Source organism: Eucyclogobius newberryi, unplaced genomic scaffold (assembly GCF_026437365.1).
Source record: "Eucyclogobius newberryi isolate DKJ021-1_F unplaced genomic scaffold, fEucNew1.0.hap1 SCAF_1, whole genome shotgun sequence".
NCBI lineage: Eukaryota > Metazoa > Chordata > Actinopteri > Gobiiformes > Gobiidae > Eucyclogobius > Eucyclogobius newberryi.
In genome coordinates, this window is record NW_027315723.1 from 29954624 (window position 1) to 29975109 (window position 20486).

General features: G+C 40.8%; 1 protein-coding gene across 1 annotated transcript in view; it reads right to left on the minus strand.

Annotated features, from left to right (window-relative positions):
- syne1a (spectrin repeat containing, nuclear envelope 1a) overlaps positions 1-20486 on the minus strand; it is a 120908-nt gene that overhangs the window by 91887 nt on the left and 8535 nt on the right. The window contains exons 3-15 of the mRNA XM_072442998.1: positions 18648-18743; positions 17337-17420; positions 9411-9431; positions 9169-9261; positions 7732-7913; positions 7461-7657; positions 6429-6535; positions 4214-4321; positions 2701-2838; positions 1867-2031; positions 1666-1778; positions 1233-1401; positions 1065-1161 (exon numbers count right to left, since the gene is read on the minus strand). Coding sequence (XP_072299099.1) covers positions 1065-1161; positions 1233-1401; positions 1666-1778; positions 1867-2031; positions 2701-2838; positions 4214-4321; positions 6429-6535; positions 7461-7657; positions 7732-7913; positions 9169-9261; positions 9411-9431; positions 17337-17420; positions 18648-18743 — 1570 coding nt within the window. The remainder of the gene's footprint in view (positions 1-1064; positions 1162-1232; positions 1402-1665; positions 1779-1866; positions 2032-2700; positions 2839-4213; positions 4322-6428; positions 6536-7460; positions 7658-7731; positions 7914-9168; positions 9262-9410; positions 9432-17336; positions 17421-18647; positions 18744-20486) is intronic.

Here is a 20486-nt window from a genome sequence, read left to right on the forward strand (position 1 = left end):
TTGGACGTACCACTTCAGCACTACATATACAGCAGCATATACTGTGAGTCTTTATACTAAAACTCTCTTTCCTTCTGTCCTAGTTACAGCTACAACATGTAAAAGATATCATTGAACCAAACAGAGCTGAGTGAACTAATTACCAGCTGGGCCACAAAGGTATGATTGCAAAGAGGGGAGTTATATATTTTTATTATTTGTGGGGCTGGCCATTCAAATCCCATCAGATGTCCTGGTTTCTTGCCCCTTCATACCCTGAAGCAATGCAGCCTCCAAATCTTAATGAAACCAACTAGCTCTGCCTGTTTGCTCCCAGAGACCTGCAGAAGTGGAGCAGCCCCTCACTAGCAAATGGGGTCGTATTCCCCACCGAGAGGAGAGGAGAACCTCATTTAGCTGTAGCCCGCAGACGCTCCCCTCCACCAGGCTGTGAAAGCAGACAGACTGAGCAGCTGGGAGGAGGTGCTGCACAGTGATTGAGTCATTGACAGAGAAAGTGTCAAAAAATATTCTTTGTCTTACAATTATCAAAAGAAAATGTATTGAGGTAATTAGTACAGTACCAATCAAACTAATTATGTACCCCAAAAACATACAATTTTCAGTCACCTATCCATCAAGCAAACCAGCAAAACACCAATAGAGGTGCACCAGAAAAACTTGATAATATACAATTACTACTTCTACCTCTCTAACTCCAAGAACATAATGTTCATTTGCTGCCTGTTATATGCCACCTAACACTAGTATAATGTATTCTGCCACGCTCCAGTCCTAATGTCATGGCCTAATTAGTGTATACTAAGTGTTCACCTTTCACATTATGTATCTGTTTTTTATGTCTTTATGTCTATAAGACTATATCTGGCTCATTTCAAAAATATGTACATCTAAAGGTACTTTGATGACTTATTGCTTTTAAACATCACGGTGGGAGATTTGGCTCGGATTGCTTGTGTCAGCGCTGAGATTAACTTCTTTATGGTGAACGCTTTCTCATGCCTAAAGCCACAGGAGGTGATGAAAACATATTGGATGGTCAATAATGCAATAAAATTCCTCACCTGAACTATCAGCCATGACATACGCCTCACCAGCACGTTTAAGGGACTGGAACAATGCTTCATAGTTGTCAAAGAATCTCTGCTTTTCTACAAAAAACTATCAAATACATTTGGTCAAAATTATGTTATTCACAGTTCACATATTCACATAATGGCACATTGACTTACATTATAATTGTGCAGCATGAGCTCTACTGACTCTTGGCGGCCATATTTGATGATCCAGGACTTGAGTCTGGATTCAGCCAGACTGAGGAAGGCTTGCATGTGGTGCTGATTTTCCAAAAACTCCATCTTGGCCAGTTGGACACTTGAAGATGTGCAAACAAAATTCATTCTGTAAAAGACAAAGTTTATAATGGTCAAATCTTGAATTGAAAACTTCAAATTATATTTGACAGAACTGTCTCACAGTAGGGAAATTCTTTTGTCAAGTGCAGGTACCAAGAAAAGTGTGCATGCAATAAAATAATAGGAATAAAGGGGACATATTATGCAAAAACGACTTTGAAAGAACTTTTAATCTTATAGCAGACAAAAGTGTAATATGAGAGAGAAATGCGTTGTGATGTTGAGCTATCATATATGCTTGTATTTTCACCTTTCAGCCATGTCTTGTAGCTGGTCTGGGGGCACTGGGACCCCACCCACACTTCTGTCTGTGTGGATCCTCTGGAGGACCAGTTTATGGCTCTCCAGGCTTCTCAGCACATCCTTAAACACACACACAGGCAAAAACGTGAAAGCAAAGGGCACACCCGGGCTGATCAAACATCTGCTGTATGTTCAAGCGTCCGCTGACCTTGTGCTGCTCCAGAGCTCCGTGGATAATGTTAGCTGTCTGCTCGTGAGCCTGCTGCATAATGACTTCCTGTCTCAGAGCTCCTTCAGCCTGGTGAAGCCAGGAGCCGACCTGGTCCAGTGGCGCCGGGAGGGACCGGTCCAGCTTCAAGTGCCAATCCAGCAACTGCAACACAGTCAGAGGACCCATTAATGTATACAATATTTAAGATTTTGTGTGAAGACAAGACTTATTGATCTATTCACATGTCAGTTTTTCTGCAGCAAGTGACTGGAACCATTTACGACACTTAATCCATTTGCTCCTCTCTCTGCATTTAAAAAAAAACAGTAGTATTTTACAGGATAAGTGCATATGTTTTAACACCTTTATTTCTTGATTGCAACTGTTTAATGATTGATGTGTACGTTGTGTGTCTTTTTTTCTTGTGTTTATTTTGTGCTCTCAACTCACCTACCTGGTTAAACATTGAATAAATAAATGATGAATTACAAACAAACTAATGGTGTATGATAATTAAAGGTTTCACATCAAATGCGAGGAGAATACTTTTAGTCTTGGGAATGGCAGATGTTTAGTTACTGGATGTTGATATCCCTAACTTACCATTACTTATAGATTTGTATTCTTATTATTTATGGGTGTCAGCTCACTGTTCATATGTGCTATTTTGAGGACTTTGCCCATTCAAAAGATACTATATTCTGTTTATGAATTGCTATCTGTTATGGGAACGATGCTAACCCACAAATATTTGACAGGCATCTAACGGCGTAAAGAAAAAATGCATTTCATTTTTTTCAAAGGTAAAATACATCAATTAGGTTGACTTACCCTGTTGGACACCTTTTCCCAGGCCTGCTTGACCAAAGCTTGATCCACTGTGAGCATCCCATCTTTTTGAGTGGATTGAAGAGCACTCTCCATCAGTTTTCTCTTCATCTCCAACTGGACACGCAAACTCTTGAACAACTGAGAAAAAGTATTAAAATAGTTGTTTATGTTAAACAAGACCTAAACAACACTGAACACTTATTTTACATAAAAATGGGTCAGCACTATTCTACATGTTGTATGTGTACGTTTGGTGAACCATAAGAAGTCTATTCAATGAAATAGCGATTATTAAAAGTTACAGACTGCTCAAATTAACCCTCATTAGCGCCGCTACTGATTAACACTGACAGCGTGCCCCTATCTCCTCTCATTTGAAAAAAAAAAAAAAAAGAACGGGGATAACCCACATGCTGCTCCTGTTGAATATGAATCCTATCCCGGGGCTTGGTGAAATCAATCGTCATAAGGCGCTGGTACAGCTGGCAGCCCGGTGTAAACGCTCTCTCTTCTTTCTCACACTTATTGTGCTTTATCTCCTATATTTTGTAAATATAATTAGTATATTTTTTCTACTTTACTGTACGATAGGGACACGCGCTGGAATAGTTTTTTAATTCAACTGTTTTTGACTTTTTTCGGCTGGATTTGAGCGTTTTTCGTTGCGTTTGTTGTGTTGTTGTGACGTGAGCTAGCTCCGAGCAAGCCCACCAGCCCCCCCCCGCGCCCTCCGGCCGCGCTAAAGTACGGCGTGTCGTCGGTACACGTTTATATACACGTTTATATGAAAGAGGAACTTCACGAACGATCGGGACACGCACTGGAATCGCTTTAAATTAACTTGTTTTGACTTTATTCGGCTGGATTGAGTGTTTTCGTCGTGTCGTTGCGATGTGTCTTGGCTCTGAGTCCCCCGGCTCCGCCCCCGGCTCCGGCCCCGCCCCCCGGCCGGCGCCGTACCGCGTTTACACAAAGGAGGAACTCATGAAACTGAGGAGAACAGTCGTCTTACCCGGAGATCGCCACGTTATCCCGTCGCAATACTGACCTAACCTAATACTGATGTGCAATTCTGTCATATGTGCAATTGCTGTTGGAATTCATGTGCAATTCATGTGCTGTCGTGACACATATTCATGTGCAATTACTGTCGGGATCACATGCAATGGTATTTATTTATTTATTTGTCTATGGGAGTTTTTATTTATTTATAGGAGATCTTCTACTGAAAGTGTTTTTCAGACTTCCTATATCTGTTCTTCTGGATCTACCTCTGTATCTACCTGCGTTGCACCAATGAAATTTCCCCATGTGGGACAATAAAGGAATATCTTATCTTATCTTATCTTAAATAAGCCAGATTGAGTGAAAGTACGACTGCTGGTGTCTGATCCCCACAGTGTAATGCTCCTGATTAAGCTAATAATAGGAGCGTCTGTGCCCGGTTTGCCCTGTCTAAACCCTCCCCACACGAGCGCACACAGACACACAGCTGACACGTGCACTGTCTCACTTGGTATTGCAGGGCGAGATTGGCCTCCGTCTCCTGGGCCTGCATGGCGTCTCTATCCAGCTGGTCGAGCCACATTTTGAGCTCCCTCAGGCTCTTGCGCTGCTCTCGCTGCGGGAGGCCAGGGTGCAAGGGTTGGACATCAAAATTGGGGATTGCAAAAGGGTATGAAAGAAAAAGACTGTGAGAAAAGAAGCAAAACCAGGCAAAAAAAAAACAGAAAAAGAAAAGCAAAACAGAAAATGTAAAAGTGAAGGTTCGACTCCATGATTCCAGACATTCCAGCAGACACAATATTTGCATTGTTGGGGACAAAATGCAGGCTTATTCTGTTTGTTCTTTTGAAAGTCATAGTTACTTTTGTTGTAGTGTATTGTGTGAACGCTCCTTGGCAAATAGAAACCTTACAGAAACCTTAACCTAACTGTTGTTTAAGTATATAAATATTAACAGCAAGTCCAATGTGTCCAGTTACCTTCTAATGTTTGTTTTATGTTCTTAAAACAAACTTCTTCATCCCTAACTTGTTCTTTAGGTTTGTTCATCTATTGGAAGCCAGGATGAAAGAGAAATTGAAAAGTACAAAAGGGGGGGAAGCAGAGACGTAAGCGAGACAAAAATTCAACAGGGACGTAGAATTGATTAAATGATACAGGCAAAGATTTTGAGGAGGAAGCGGAGCGTGTAGGATTAAGCATGTGTTACTTATTATTCCTAATCCACTGTGTCTCCCATCAAAAAACTCTACACCCGCCAGAAACGCTCAGCTTAAACAAGGCGCTTTAGGACCCCCTACCAATATTTCAATGGGTATTAAGTAACCATGACGATAAGACGATGGCGCTCAAAGGCTCGTGTGATCGTCAATATAGCTTAAGAAGTATGAGTCTATTTAAATTCCCCCAATGGTCTCCAATAAATTCCATTCAAAAACTTAAGTCCTTTAGACAGATTATAAAAGTTAATAAAAGACAAATTTACTCACATTTGATAGACAAAGAATTTTAAGTTACAATGTGATTTATACTTAAGGAATCATTGTAGACTTTAGGAATCATTATCCTATCAGTGAGCAAAATATATACAGTATATATACACGTATGTTACATTGCAGTCAAACAGTAGTCGTATGATGCATGTATTTTATTATCATGCGTCATTTGGAAGCATAGCACAGCATTAAAACAAGCAAAAGAAGCACACATTAAGAACCACAGAAAAACGAACCACTAAGAAGCAACATAACAGTGGTTAGTGCAGTTTGAAGCTCTTTCACTGTTAACCTCTGAGCAAGATCTACTCAAAAGCTTTCTATCAAATATGCCATGTCAAAATGACCTGCCAGTGCCAGCGGCTGTCATTGTCATGCTAATTGAACCAGGAGCCACAGCGCTGGGTGGCAGCATTAATAAATGGTAATATCATATCTTATTAGACTGGACTTCCTGTTGTTGTATAAACCTAAGGCTGTAATATCACATCAGGTAAGATAAAGAGGCAGCATTTGCATAAAAGTCAAGAAAAAACTATGTTTAATCCAACCTAAACAGTATATAGTAGGCAGTGCTACAGTACTGTGATCCAATAGAAAAGGAAATAATCTGATTTGGATGGAAAGCATGAAGGTGTATGGAAGCTAATGTCATTTAGGCTGCAGATAATGGAAAACCTGGCCCCTGGGACCGTACAGTCAGTCTCCACATGAACCTACCTCCAACATTTCCTCAATATGACGAGGAGCAAGGTCATGCTGTGGGCAGGGGCCAGCACAACAAGCAAAGGACGTTACACAAGAGCAGAAGGGGACAAGGACATAGGAGACGTAAGGACTATGTGAGGGACAACCATTTCACAGGAAGTGTATTTCAAGTGTACTTGACAACAAGAGGGTTAAGAAAGGTAGATAATAATGAAGTGTTAAAATGAGCAAGTAAATGTTGACCGTTTTATGTGTAATAATTATACAAAGCATACAAAGGACAACTATAGGTAGCCTCAAAATTGTAGAATTTAAATTGGACTCCCTCACTCTCTATCGAAATGTATATTTTTGTAAATCTGCTTTCATATAGAATAAAATAAAAAAAATGGCAACAATAAGAAAAATGAATCTACTAGTCTTGGAAATATTGGAACTTTAAAATCTGAGGTGAAGGACAGAGTATGAAGGTGAAAAGGAATAAAAAGTTATTCCAGAATGGGGCAGATGGTTGGTTACCTCCTCTTCATGTGTTCCTCCTGGATCACTCTGTTTTGGGTGATGTTTCAAGAACTGGGCGACATATGTCATGACAGATTTCTCATCTGGCTTGTCCACGTCAACATCTGAGGAGCAAAGAGCAAAATTGATTAAAATGTCATGGTTTTAGATCCCTGGTTAAGTTTGAAGGTTGAACCATGCTGCGTTTTTCTGGCCTAATGGTCCTTAATTATGCTAATGTCAAGCTTGATTTGTCAGAGTTCATTGTGAAAGGCAGCTGTGAAAAACCCACAGATGGTGTCACTGAAGCATTATATCTTCAGCCAAAATACAGCATCAGATCATTTATCATACGCACATGAGCTAATAATTGAGTATATAAGAGGTATATCCGTGTTTTTCTTTGTTTTAGTAACTGTGAACTACAGTATGAAAGCTGCTTGGATCCTATCTATTTAGAATTTTTAGAATTTTACATTTCAACAGATCAGGAACTACACTGTATATTCACCAACGTTGCAGTAATTATGGCTTATAGCGTTTATTTAAAAAAATGCCCTATACAAATAAGTTCAATGCAACAATACCGTATTTTCCGGAGTACAAGTCACATCAGCCAAAAAATGTATACTAGCACAGGAGTATGAAATGCGGTTGCAAGTGTGAAAATAACAAATAATATCACATATAATTTGCTCCGGAGTATAAGTATAAGTATATACGTATAAGTTGCACCCCGGCCAAAACATATATATATATATATATATATATATATATATATATATATATATATATATATATATATATATATATATATATACTTATAAGTATAACTATAATATACTTATTACACTTATTTATTTTTTACCATCATTGACAATATTAATTAATTAGCAAGTTATAAGAGCTCACTGTGATTTCTTTTTTCTTTTACTAAACCTAATTAACTTCAGACATTTTACTTGACCAACCGCTGTGAGAATAATGAAAGGTTGTGAATAGCCATCTTTCAAAATAATAAATATGCAATGTGATTGTGTCTGACTCTACCTTCTGGGTCAAGCAGCTGAGGAATGCCCAACTCTTTCTCTGCTAACGAAAAGGCTTCCTGCAGATTCTCTCGGTTGGATCTCCCCCAAGCTTGTTCCATGTCGACTAGATTTGGCCGAAGGTAATGGATCACTGCGAAGAAGGCCAGACCTGTCCGCCAACTCGGGCCAAAGTCTCGAACATCAATGCCCATTCTCCTGGAAGATAACAAAAAACAGTTAAAAGTTATAATTCCAGTCGTGTGAGTCATTCAGTTTTAAAGAGTCTATACTTTGTGGCTGTTTGCTGGACCCATTTCAGGAGGGCTTTCCTTGCCCCGCCCTGTGGAGGTGGGAGGGGCTTCTTCTTGACGGGTGGGCTGGTGGTCTCAGAGCTGCTGGCTGAACTGTCCACTGAGGAGGTGCTGCTGGACTGGGCTTGAAGTGCTGGTAAACTGCTGGTTAACTCCTCAATCTGTGTTCGGAAAGCACATTTACGATTCGATATGAATGAATTTGTTTACATTTTCTTTTGTTGATCCGTGGTAAGGGTGATTGAAGTGGTTTTTCAGCATTGCCGAGCAGAAAGGCAGAAACACATGATGAACCTCTGTTATCACAATGTAAAGGTGAGCATTATATTAACATTGAGCTAATATTGTGACTGTTGTTTTGAAAATTTAAATTTGGAGTGTATAGTTTATAGTAAAAATACTACAAAAAGCCACAAACCACATTTGTGTATGAAAACTGTCCAAAAAAGTGTATAGTGACTTTTGTGATTCATTTCACATTTGTCTAATAATTAAATCTCAACTAATACATTTAAAGACATGGTTTAACATATTTATTTTGGATTGATATGGGAATACTTATTAAATACTGAGATATTCATTCTGTCAATTTTTTTTCTGCCCACGCCTATTAATAAAATGCAATGTGGATTCAACAATTATACTATATGCTGGCTTTGGACAGTGGACGCGATGCAGAGATTGTTGTTGGCCTGGTCCAAGGATTGATCCCACAGCTACAGTATGTGCAGGAAGTAAATCACTTTCCTGCCGTCCTGCCCAAGCGTAAAATACCTGCATCATTCAGCAAAAGTATTCATTCAGACGCTGAGAAAAAGACGTAATCGAAATAATTGTTGAAGTTCAAAATCGCTGGAGGGTTTGCAGGCATACATAGAATGACGATCACAAAATGTACAAAGCCAGACGGTAACAGATGGGGCACTGCTACAAACGAATCTTCTGTTTGTTCTGTGCTGCATATCTGATCAGCTCCCGACACAGCAACGCCATAAACACCAATGTACAACAAATACTTTTCACGCGGTCTACACACCCTTTATTTAATCCATATGCTCCTTGGATGCGCAAATGTGGCGACGCAACTGCAGCATTTAGATTATTTTCTGTTGATCAATGCATGTCTGGAATGTCAGAGGAGGCATTTTTGTATGATTCCATTCAATTTAAAAGTACATTTTTGATAATGGATTTTCTTCTTTCTTCTAACATTGTACTAGTGCTTTGGGATTTAAAGCCACCATAATTGCTTCATACATTACACTGATTTACATTACAATGTGCTATCACAAAAGATGCACGACATAGGGTGAAATTGTAGACAGTACAGTAGATCATTGTGGGGAAATTCAATGTATGTAAGAATGGTGTAAGTAATGCAGACAAAGAATAGAATAAATACATAGTACATAGTACCTGAAAATACAGGATGATTGTCCACACCAATCCCAGAACAATGGCTGGTCTTCCGTCCACTATGTCTGTGGAGTTGATGTTGACTAGTTTGATCTGAACGCACAAAATCCAAAATAACAATCACAAAATGTAATATATGTCATCTCATCGTCATGCAGTGCTGCTGGTTTACAAAAAAGCAGTATGTAATCCCAATTAACTCAGTCTACAGTGTGACTAATGCAAAAGTTATGGGTACTGACCGGGGATCCTCTGTAGGCCGACTGGGACAGAGATAAGAAAAGAATTAGAGCGAGAGACGAGAGCGATCGGAACATATGTGGGTTTGTAGATGACACTGGTTGAGATGGGATGCCTCATTTGATGCAAGATGACAGATAGCATCTCTACTTAAAGTGGGAGGAAGGAGGAGAGATCTATCAACACTGCGCAGGCAACAAGGATTACACCAAGCTGAGATGGGCCGACAGAGAGGAAGAAAAGAAGGAGGGCCAGGGCCAATTTGTGCAATGATAGACATGAGCCTGACAGGTCAACATGTTGGAAATACACGACAGTTTGTATGAAGGTGAACACGTGTATGGAGAAAGAGATTGGGGCCAGACAGGGGCAACGTGGGATAAGGACTGATGAGAAATCATGTAATACATGAGTTTTGTATGAGAAAACACAGCGGGTCAGTCCAGGTCATTCAATGCGGCAGTGAGAGGATGAGATGGAGAAGTGGTTGTTTTTATTCGGACGACAACAAATCAGAACATGCTCAAGAGAAGTCAACATTTTTGTATTATATATCTATTTGTAATACGTAACTTTAGATAATAATACACAAGAAAAGATTCACAGTTTGTTTTATAGAGACCTAGAGCAGATGCTAGTGGTCATGTTTTAGTGTTCAGTGATTTATGCAAACATGCCGTACACAACACTTTTATACAGGTTATATGTGGTGAGTGTGGAGCAACTTCTTGTTAGAACAGAAAAGTGCTGACTAAACAACAGGGAGGTGATTTGCTAGTATTCCTCTCCCCTAATACTGGAAACAGTGCAATTGTGTGGCTAAGACTTAAATATAATAAATATTCTTTCAAGGAGACTTAATCTGCATATCTGTATATATATATATATATATATATATATATATATATATATATATATATATATATATATATATATATATATATATATATATATATATATATATATAGAGTAATGTTGTCCAATGTAATCATATTAAGTGTAATTTACTAACTAGGTGATGCAGTGATACACATCTAATCGTGATCTTGGTCCTGTGATGCTGCTTTGGTGATATTGTCATCGTGATTCAGTTTGTTTCTGTTGAATGCTCTATGGTCAAACACCATTCCCAACCACGCTTCCTATGATCCGCCTCGGTCATGCTCTGAATGAGTGACAGGTGGCTTTAACCAATCAGTGAAGTATGAACTCTCAGATTATGTCTTCATAACGTATATAAATATATTAACTTGGCTGGGGAAAAGTGTGAGATTAATTGTGATGAAATCAAAATTTGAATTTTAGTTCTGGAAAATGTATATTTCATGATAAAACTGTTCATATCGACCATCCCTAAGTGTTACGGTCTTTATGAAGCTATAAAATGTAACAAAACATCACATTTCTCTCCAACCTTCTGATAGTCGAAGTGGGCCATGTAGACAAAAATGACCGGTATATACTGATATTTGCCTGGTTCATCCCTATAACAATATTCAAAATATAGTATATCCATCTATCAATGTGCTAAAACCTGCCTGTAAATGTGATAAAAGTTGCAAATATCTCACAAAAACTAAAAAATTGACCAAAAGAGTTTTTTAAAAGCCTATTCAATTTAATATTCTAATTTTGCATGTTTCCACACTAAAATTGCAAACAAAAAAATCTTTTGACTTACATAAATAAATAACGTAATATATTTAATAATACAAATTATAATTAAAACCGCGGTAGCGGTGATCATGGCTCTCGCCTGGCGTGCGACCGCCTTCCCCCCCGTCCATGTTTTCTGCTGCGTTTTGCGGCATACCAAACAACGCTCAGTAATTCACCGTTGATGATTGCGTAGTTTGCGAATCAAATAGTAGTTTGTCCTGACAAATTGCGAGATCGTGCTGAACGCAGACCTGAGCAGGGAAAAAAGGAGAGAGCCTCGGTGACCTGCGACTTTTCATTTATGTTCAGGGGGTCAAAAATACCCGAGTTGTGGCAGAAAGAATAAAGTCTAAAGAATAAAGCCTAAAGAATAAAGTCTAAAGAATAATAATTATCATGCTAATGCTAATGCTAAGACCCCGGCACGAGAGGAAATGTAAGATATTCCTTTATTGTCCCACATGGGGAAATTTCATTGGTGCAACGCAGGTAGATACAGAGATAGATACAGAAGAACAGATCACTTATAGGAAGTCTGAAAAACACTTTCAGTAGAAGATCTCCTATAAATAAATAAAAACTCCCATAGACAAATAAATAAATAAATACATAAATACCATTGCATGTGATCACGACAGTAATTGCACATGAATATGTGTCACGACAGCACATAGATTGCACATGAATTTCACATGAATTGCACATAAATTCCAACAGCAATTGCACATATGACAGAGTTGCACATCAGTATTAGGTTAGGTCAGTATTGCGAGTGTTCAGGACTAACAGTTTTTGTTATAAAGTCTGACAGCAGCAGGAAGGAAAGACCTACGGAACCTTTCCTTCGCACATCGAGGGTGGATCAGTCTCTCACTGAAGCTGCTCTCCAGAGCAGAGAGAGTGTCCTGCAGGGGGTGACACTCATGGTCCAGCATAGATGTGAATCTAGCCAGGACCCTCCTGTCCCCCACCTCCTGCACCGAGTCCAGAGCACAGCCCAGGACGGAGCTGGACTTCTTGATGACTCTGTCCAGCCTCTTCCTCTCCCTCTCTGTGATGCTGCTGCTCCAGCAGGCCACACCGTACAGGAGGGCTGATGCCACCACAGAGTCATAGAAGGTCTTCAGGAGTGGCCCTGTCACTCCAAAAGACCTGAGTCTCCTCAGGAGGTAGAGCCGACTCTGGCTCTTCCTGTACAGTGCGTCTGTGTTATGAGTCCAGTCCAGTTTGTGGTTCAGATGAACACCCAGGTACTTGTATGAGTCCACTCTCTCAATGTCCCGTCCCTGGATGTTCACTGGTGAGGGGGCAGTGGGGTGGCGTCTGCGGAAATCCACCACCATCTCCTTGGTCTTCCCCGCGTTGATGAGGAGGTGGTTCCGCTGACACCAGTCCACAAAGTCCTGCGCCAGTCCTCTGTATTCCGCGTCATCGTCGTCCGTGATGAGTCCGATGATGGCAGAGTCGTCAGAGAACTTCTGCAGGACACAGCTGTCCGTGTCATGTCTGAAGTCTGCAGTGTAAAGGGTGAAGAGAAAGGGCGCGAGGACAGTGCCCTGGGGCGCCCCCACACTGCAGGTCCGAGTGTCAGACACACAGTTCCGGGCTCTCACAAACTGGGGTCGGTCTGTGAGGTAGTCCAGGATCCACTCTGCCAGGTCATACTCCACACCAGCCGTCTCCAGCTTGTCCCTCAGGAGCAGCGGCTGGATGGTGTTGAAGGCACTGGAGAGATCGAAGAACAGGATCCTCACAGAGCTGCCAGGCTTTTCCAGGTGAGAGAGAGAGCGGTGCAGCAGGGAGATGACGGCGTCCTCCACTCCGATGCCAGACCGATATGCAAACTGCAGCGGGTCCATGGCTGAGCTCACGGTGGAGCGGAGGTGGTCCAGGACTAGCCGCTCCAGTGTCTTCATCAGGTGGGACGTGAGAGCCACTGGCCTGAAGCTGTTGAGGTCTTTGGGGCGCGGTGTCTTAGGCACAGGTACCAGACAGGAGGTCTTCCAGACCTGTGGTAACACCCTCAGCTTCAGGCTCATGTTGAAGACATGCTCCATAACTCCACACAGTTCATCTGCGCAGGACTTAAGGAGCCTGGGGCTGATGCCATCAGGTCCTGCTGCCTTCCTCACTTTAATCCTCTTCAGCTCACTCCTCACCTGTGCTGCTGTGACAGTCAGTGGTTGGCAGGGGGACCGTGTGCTGGGGGGATGGGTGAGTCCAGGCGAAGTGGGGAGCTGATGGTCCGGGGCAGATAAGCGAAGAGGAACAGATGCAGGGCATTGTCCAGCTGTGGAAGAGGGAGCATGCAGCTGTGCAGGGGGAGGGGCGGGTGACCGATCAAACCTCAAGAAGTGAGCATTTAAATCATTCACCCACTGTAGATCCCCCTCTGTCTGGGCAGGGGGGATTTTGAAGCCCGAGATGGTTTTCAGGCTCCTCCACACTCCCTGAATGTTCTTTTGCTGCAGCTGCTCCTCCATCCTCCTCTTGTAGCCGGCCTCAGCCTGCCTGATCTTCCTCCTCAGCTCCTTCTGCACAGTCCTCAGCTCCTCCTTGTTCCCTGACCTGAAGGCTCTCTTCTTCTCCTTCAGCAGAGCCTTCAGTTCACGGTTAATCCATGGCTTGTTGTTTGGAAAACACCGCACCGTCCGGGAGGGAACAATGTTCTCAAAACAGAAGTTGATGTAGTCCGTGATGCACTCTGTGATGGTGTTGATGTCCTCCCCATGTGGGTCATAAAGCTCAGTCCAGACAGTGGTGCTGAAGCAGTCCCTCAGAGCCTCCTCGCTCTCAGCAGACCACATCCTCACCTCACGGGACACCACAGGCTGCCTGCGCACGATGGGTTCATACACAGGCCTCAGATGTACAAGGTTGTGGTCCGAGCTGCCCAGGGGAGGGAGGGGGGAAGAGGAATAAGCCTCCTTGGTGTTGGCAAAAAACAAGTCCAATGTTCTATTCTCTCTGGTGGGGCAGGTAACATACTGGGTGTATGTTGGTAGAACAGAAGAGGGAGAAGCGTGGTTAAAGTCACCAGAGATGAGGAAGAGAGCCTGTGGATGCTGTGTTTGCAGCCTACAAGTGCAGGAGAGCAGTGCTTCACAAGCATTTTCAGCATTGGCAGACGGGGTCACATAGACTGCGATTAAAATCACATGTGAGAACTCCCGGGGCAGATAGTATGGCCTCATGCCAATAGCCAATAGTTCAATATCCTTGTTACATAGCTGCTCCCTCACTGTGCAGTGTTCGGGTTTGGACCAGCTCGTGTTCACATATACCGCCAGACCTCCACCTCTTTTCTTCCCGGATTCTCTAGTTCTGTCCGCCCGCAGCAGATGAAAATTGTCCAAACCTACAATAGAGTCTGGCATTTCTGCTGTTAACCAGGTCTCTGTGAAAATCAAGACGCTGCTGTCCCTATAAATCCTCTGGGACCGCATGAGGCTCGCTATTTCCGTCATTTTATTTTGAAGGGACCTCACGTTACCCATGACTACGGCGGGAACCGACTTCCTGTTTTCTCCTCTCTTCTCTCGGAGTTTACGTCCAGCCCGTCTGCCTCGTTGCGTTTTCCTTAGGATATCCGCCGGGATAACGTGACGATCTCCGGGTAAGACGACAGTTCTCCGCAGTTTCATGAGTTCCTCCTTTGTGTAAACGCGGTACGGCGCCGGGCGGGGGGCGGGGCCGGAGCCGGGGGACTCAGAGCCAAGACACATCGCAACGACACGACGAAAACACTCAATCCAGCCGAATAAAGTCAAAACAAGTTAATTTAAAGCGATTCCAGTGCGTGTCCCGATCGTTCGTGAAGTTCCTCTTTCATATAAACGTGTATATAAACGTGTACCGACGACACGCCGTACTTTAGCGCGGCCGGAGGGCGCGGGGGGGGGGCTGGTGGGCTCGCTCGGAGCTAGCTCACGTCACAACAACACAACGAACGCAACGGAAAACGCTCAAATCCAGCCGAAAAAAGTCAAAAACAGTTGAATTAAAAAACTATTCCAGCGCGTGTCCCTATCGTACAGTAAAATAGTTAAAATATACTAATTATATTTACAAAATATAGGAGATAAAGCACAATAAGTGTGAGAAAGAAGAGAGAGCGTTTACACCGGGCTGCCAGCTGTACCAGCGCCTTATGACGTATGGAAATGGTAGGGGGCGCTATAGAGTCAATTTGTTACAAGGGTATTAAGTATTTCCAATCAGACCATAAAACGCATTAGTGAGTGAAATATGAGCTCCGTAGATCAATTCCATTAGGCATGACTTGTCCTTGAAAAAGCAGGAAATTAAGCCTTTTTTGAGGGCGTGTTACGCGGAGACCGTAAGGAATATAATTTTTTTTTTAAATATCTATTCAATTTTAATGTCTTAAGATGCAAAAAGTGTTGTTTTGAGCTCAATCGGGCGAAAAACCTAGGACAAGTACTATTTTGAAAAAAAAAAAGTCAAACGTGGCGCCGCCACTTTGATTCAACATGGCTGACCTCCTGTTTATCATAGAGCGATGCTGCCAGGTGTGTTTTACTCATCAAAGGTAGTTCTATCAATGTTCCAAATTTCAGGTTAATAGAGCTAACGCCCTAGGAGAAGTTTGTGAAAGTATAGAGTGTAAGCATGTTCGAATTTTAGAGATCTGGCGATTTCCCCATTGGAATAACATGGGAGGTTTCTGTCATTGCTACAGCTACGCCGTAATGAACAAGACATGGGTCTCATTGACTTTTTTGATCGGGATGCTAAAATTGAATTTTGTGTCAAATTTTTTAAAATTTCTCCAAACTAAACATTTTACTCTCCATATAAAATCTGTAGGGGGCGCTGTCACGCCAAATTAATTTATTTCACTTCAAGTAGGTTTAGGCCAAAGAGTTTAACAACTGATTCTAATTTGACGCAATTCGGACTTTATCTGCGCAAATGGCAGCAAATTTAAAATTTGGGAAATTTCAGAAATTCTAGCTACAGTTTGAGGCTTCGCCCCACAGAGACCGTGAGAGGTATCAATGTAATTTGAATAAATTTTGATGTTCCACTCCTCAGTACCAAATTTCAGCTTTTTAGGGCCAATGCCCTGGGAGGAGTTCGTAAAAGTATCATGCTTAGCCATTTTTGAACCAATATGGCCGACATTTGGTTGGGCGGACGGCGTTGCCGTTTTAATATTTTTTACTTCTCTTGTCACCATCTACCTCTGCGCCAAATTTCATGATTCTACGACCAGATTTTTTTTGGGTCATTTCCTATCTCTCAATGCATTTTTGTGTTTTTGGCCCTCTATACAGTAATAATGTTAATTTTTTGCATTACATGCTTGTATGCACGGAACATGCAAAAGATGAGGAACGCATTTGTGAGCTACTGAGCGCAAACAAGCGCTTTATATGGGGATGACTCCAAGTAAAGGGCTAGTTTGGTGCGCACTTTTGCCCTGGCTCCGCCCGTTTACAACGGTAATGTTCCATTTTACTACTACTAATTAGTATGCACGGGGCGTGCATGAGTGGAGGAGTGCGTTAGTGAGTGTTTGGAAGTGGGCGAGCGCTCGATTTCGTGCCAGCTTGTGACGCTCGGGCCTAATAATAATAATATAATAATAAGTAGAACAAAAAGAAACCGGGCAAGAACAAAGACTCGTCGCATTCCATTCCATGGAATGGCTCGAGCCAAATATACATAAAGGTCAAATTTTCCTGCAAAACCAGGCATAAATCAGAAGCAAAAAAAGTCAATACAGTAGAGTCTAGTCTCTTCTTTACACACAAAGCACATTTATATTTCATTTCCCACACACATATGTACAGCCTTCCATACATTTCGCAGAGAGCCCAGCGAAATCTCATCTCCAGACTACAGCAGATTACTGGTGCAGGATTTGCGGTTTTAACCCTGTCACGTTTGAGGCAGACGAATCAACCTCACTCCAGACGCTCGCTCAGACTCGTGGTTTTATTTTTATGCATATTCAAGGACAAACTGGTGGGTGCTGCTTGTAGACTTACGATATCAATTGGAAGATATAGCGAATCAAATTCGAAGACTTGGTTGGTACACAGCAAAACACCCGAAAGATGCGAGTGTGAAGATAGGAAAAACATTGAACAACATAAAGAAAAAAGGGAGAAAGGGTTACATGAGGTCAAGGTGCAGTGTTTGGACCCAGAGGGCAGGAGCAGCTGAGCGCAGAGAGAATCGTGTTGGGAATAGACAGAGGAAAAAGCACAGATGAAAAAGAGGCTTTGTTGAACTCGTACCTTCCTCCCCTCCAGAAATTTGAGCGCAGCGCCGATGTTGGCGACCCAGTGGATCCGTCTGAGTTTCTTGCCCCGCTCGCATGGCTGCAAGGGAATCAGACAACAAAAGGGATAAACAAGAGGGGAAAATACAATGGCAAATGTCTGTTTTTATCCTTAAAAGTACAGTAGATAAAACAGCATGACAAAAAGCATCATTTCAATCGTTTTCCAGTTTACAAATCAATGTCAAAACGAGGTGTTGAGATTTTTAGATTCAGACTATATTGTCCAGAAGTGTGATTTAGCGATTGTATATGTTTTAATATCATTAATATTTATATCAATGTTTTTATTTTCTCTAAAATATTTCAATGAACATGATTATATTTAGATTATTTATTGGTAGACACAGGCAATACTGACAAAAACAAATCCCTCAATGATTTTTTGGAGTGTCTCGATAACAATATTCAGACGATATTATGTCAATCAAACAGAAAAGTGACAAAATATGTCTTAAACTTATTATTATGATAGGTTTAATTATCAGACAAATGTGAAATTAATCATAAAAGTGCAAAAATATCACCTTATACCCTTAAAAGAAAGTTAACATACAAATATACATACATATATATATATTTTTTATTTTTTTTTTGATTTAAATAAAAACAATATAAAATGCTGCATATCTTCAAATCAACACGGCATTATCTAAACTTCAATGTATTGCCCACCTCTATATGTTGATGTTGTTGCTTTTTATTTGCTGTTTTTATATAAGCCAATGCTGGCCAATTATTTCTAAACAGATTTGAGCTCCATTCGTACAAAATCCGTCAAATACAAACAAGATTACAGCATTGCTTCAGCAGGTGGAGTTAAGAGCGTGGTTATTATGGGAAAATTCAAGTGGCTCAACCAAAACACGAGATCAATGGTGCAAAGGCAGCTTAGACCTGAGGCTATATTGACAATGGAAGATCCTTAAGCTTTCTTTGTATGCATTGTGAACGTGTAAACGTCAATCTGTCCTTGCTAATCAGGACTTTCCAACATCGTAATAAAATAAATCAATTCGCACCAATCCTTATCGCATTCACATCTATAGTTTTAACCTCCACCTTTTGTCGGCAGCACAACTTAAGAGCACAGAGCACGCACTGTTACTGCATAAATAAACAGTAAGTGCATTTCTCGGCATAGTCTTCGATCAGCCGGTGCAACGTGACCGAGTTAAAATTTAATCCACTCAGATCAGAGGGGCATGAGAGCGCGTTTGAAGTGCGCAGCCAAATCACATGACGCACAAGTGACCATGAGACTCACCAGTTTTTGTCCAGAAAGCACTTCCAGCAGAGCCAAAAGCATCACTCCATCCTTGATGTCCTCAAACAGATCGGCTACAACAAGCGGAGGCATGCACTGTCAAAAAGAGGAACCAAACAAATAAATGTTCACTGTTTGATTGAAAAAAGAGGTGATTTAGAGTCAGAATGAGCAATATGTAATGATGTTTATTTGGAGAGCATTTGATAAACTTGCTTTAGTGTGACACAATATAAACTTTAAATTGATATAAGTAAAGAGTTATAGGTTGAGGTTAAATTATCAAACAAATGTGAAATGTCTGTCAAGTTAATTACAAAAGTGCAGAAATATTACTATATATGCTTATTTGAAAGTTTACAACATCATTTTTTTATTAAACAGCTCTTTTTCCAGCTTTATTTCTTACTACAAACGATGCATATCTTAAAAACAACCTTTCGATATAAAGCTCTAATAACCAAAACAATGTGCTGCAATATTCCCTAATCATCTTAAGCTGTGTTTACACAAATGCATACCATAGACGTGAACAATGGTTTCTCAGTTAGCTGGAATTTTAAGATCTTAATCTTAAAAGCATTTGCATTGTACTTGATGCAATGAGGCAAGACCTATTCACTACAATTGCTCAAACCCCCTTTTCCAAATTACAAGTTATTTTTTTCCTTACAAAATGAACAACAAGCATGACCCTCTGCCTCCTGAGCAGCCTTGGGACAATCTATGTCACAATGCCAAATGTTAGTGCTGCTGTTATTGTGATTCATTCTTTATTAAGTTAATGATAATTCATGACTACAGAGACTACTGAGAAAACCTAAAGTTCTTGTCTAACACGTAAATCGTTGTTGATTTGTCAAAGGCCTTTGATTCTGTAGATCTGTCTTTGATACAAATTCTAAAAAGTGGTTTGCAGCTGTTGCTGCTGATGGCTTTCAATGGGAATTTTCTTATCTTAACAAAGGGGTTCCTCAAGGGTTGGTTCTTGGACCATTTTTAAATTACAATGTATATAAACTCAATTTGTCATAATCTAAAACATAGTAGCATCCACTTTTATGCAGATTATATGATGTTATATGCTAGGGCACCTTGTGCGGGACATTTCAAAATATAAGTGGATTTTCATTCCATCCAACAAAATTGTGTTGATTTTAAAATTGTTAATGAATTCAAAAGACACTCCAAAAGACACACAAAATGTATCTATGCTTACAATTGTAATGTGATTGAACAAGTACTCTACTACAAATACTTGGGCATCTGGATCGATGATAAACTCATCAAAGACGTGGAAGAGCTGATAAATAGAAGAAAGATTCTTCTTTAGAAATAAAGTGTATTCCTCTTAATTTTATTCTACAGTCATAAAACCTCTGAACTCAGTTCATCATTCAGCATTAAGGTTCATTTCAGGAGAAGGATTCAGAACTCACCACTGTCAATTATACTCCAAAGTAGAAGTAGTTGTTTGTGTTTAAGGCTCTTGTTTGCATTTTGCCTGATTCTTTATCATGTTTGCTGTACATCAGATCCGGTATTCACCGCCTGAGATCTAAGTGTGTTTTTGTGTACTTTTTGATGTTGCATTGAATGTATTAATGGTGTTTTATTTAGATTTCTTTTGTTTGTTTAATCTGTGTTGTGTTTTAACAGATTAACCATGAAAAAGAGTTTTTCTCATCCCCTGTATAAATAAAATAAACATATAAACCATTACTCGATATTGTGACCATTCCTACGAAATCGAACTTTCTGAATGATGAAATTAAAGCCACTTTGGTTACTTACTATAGGTTTATTTTAAAATACTTAATTTTGCTTCCAAAATTGTCA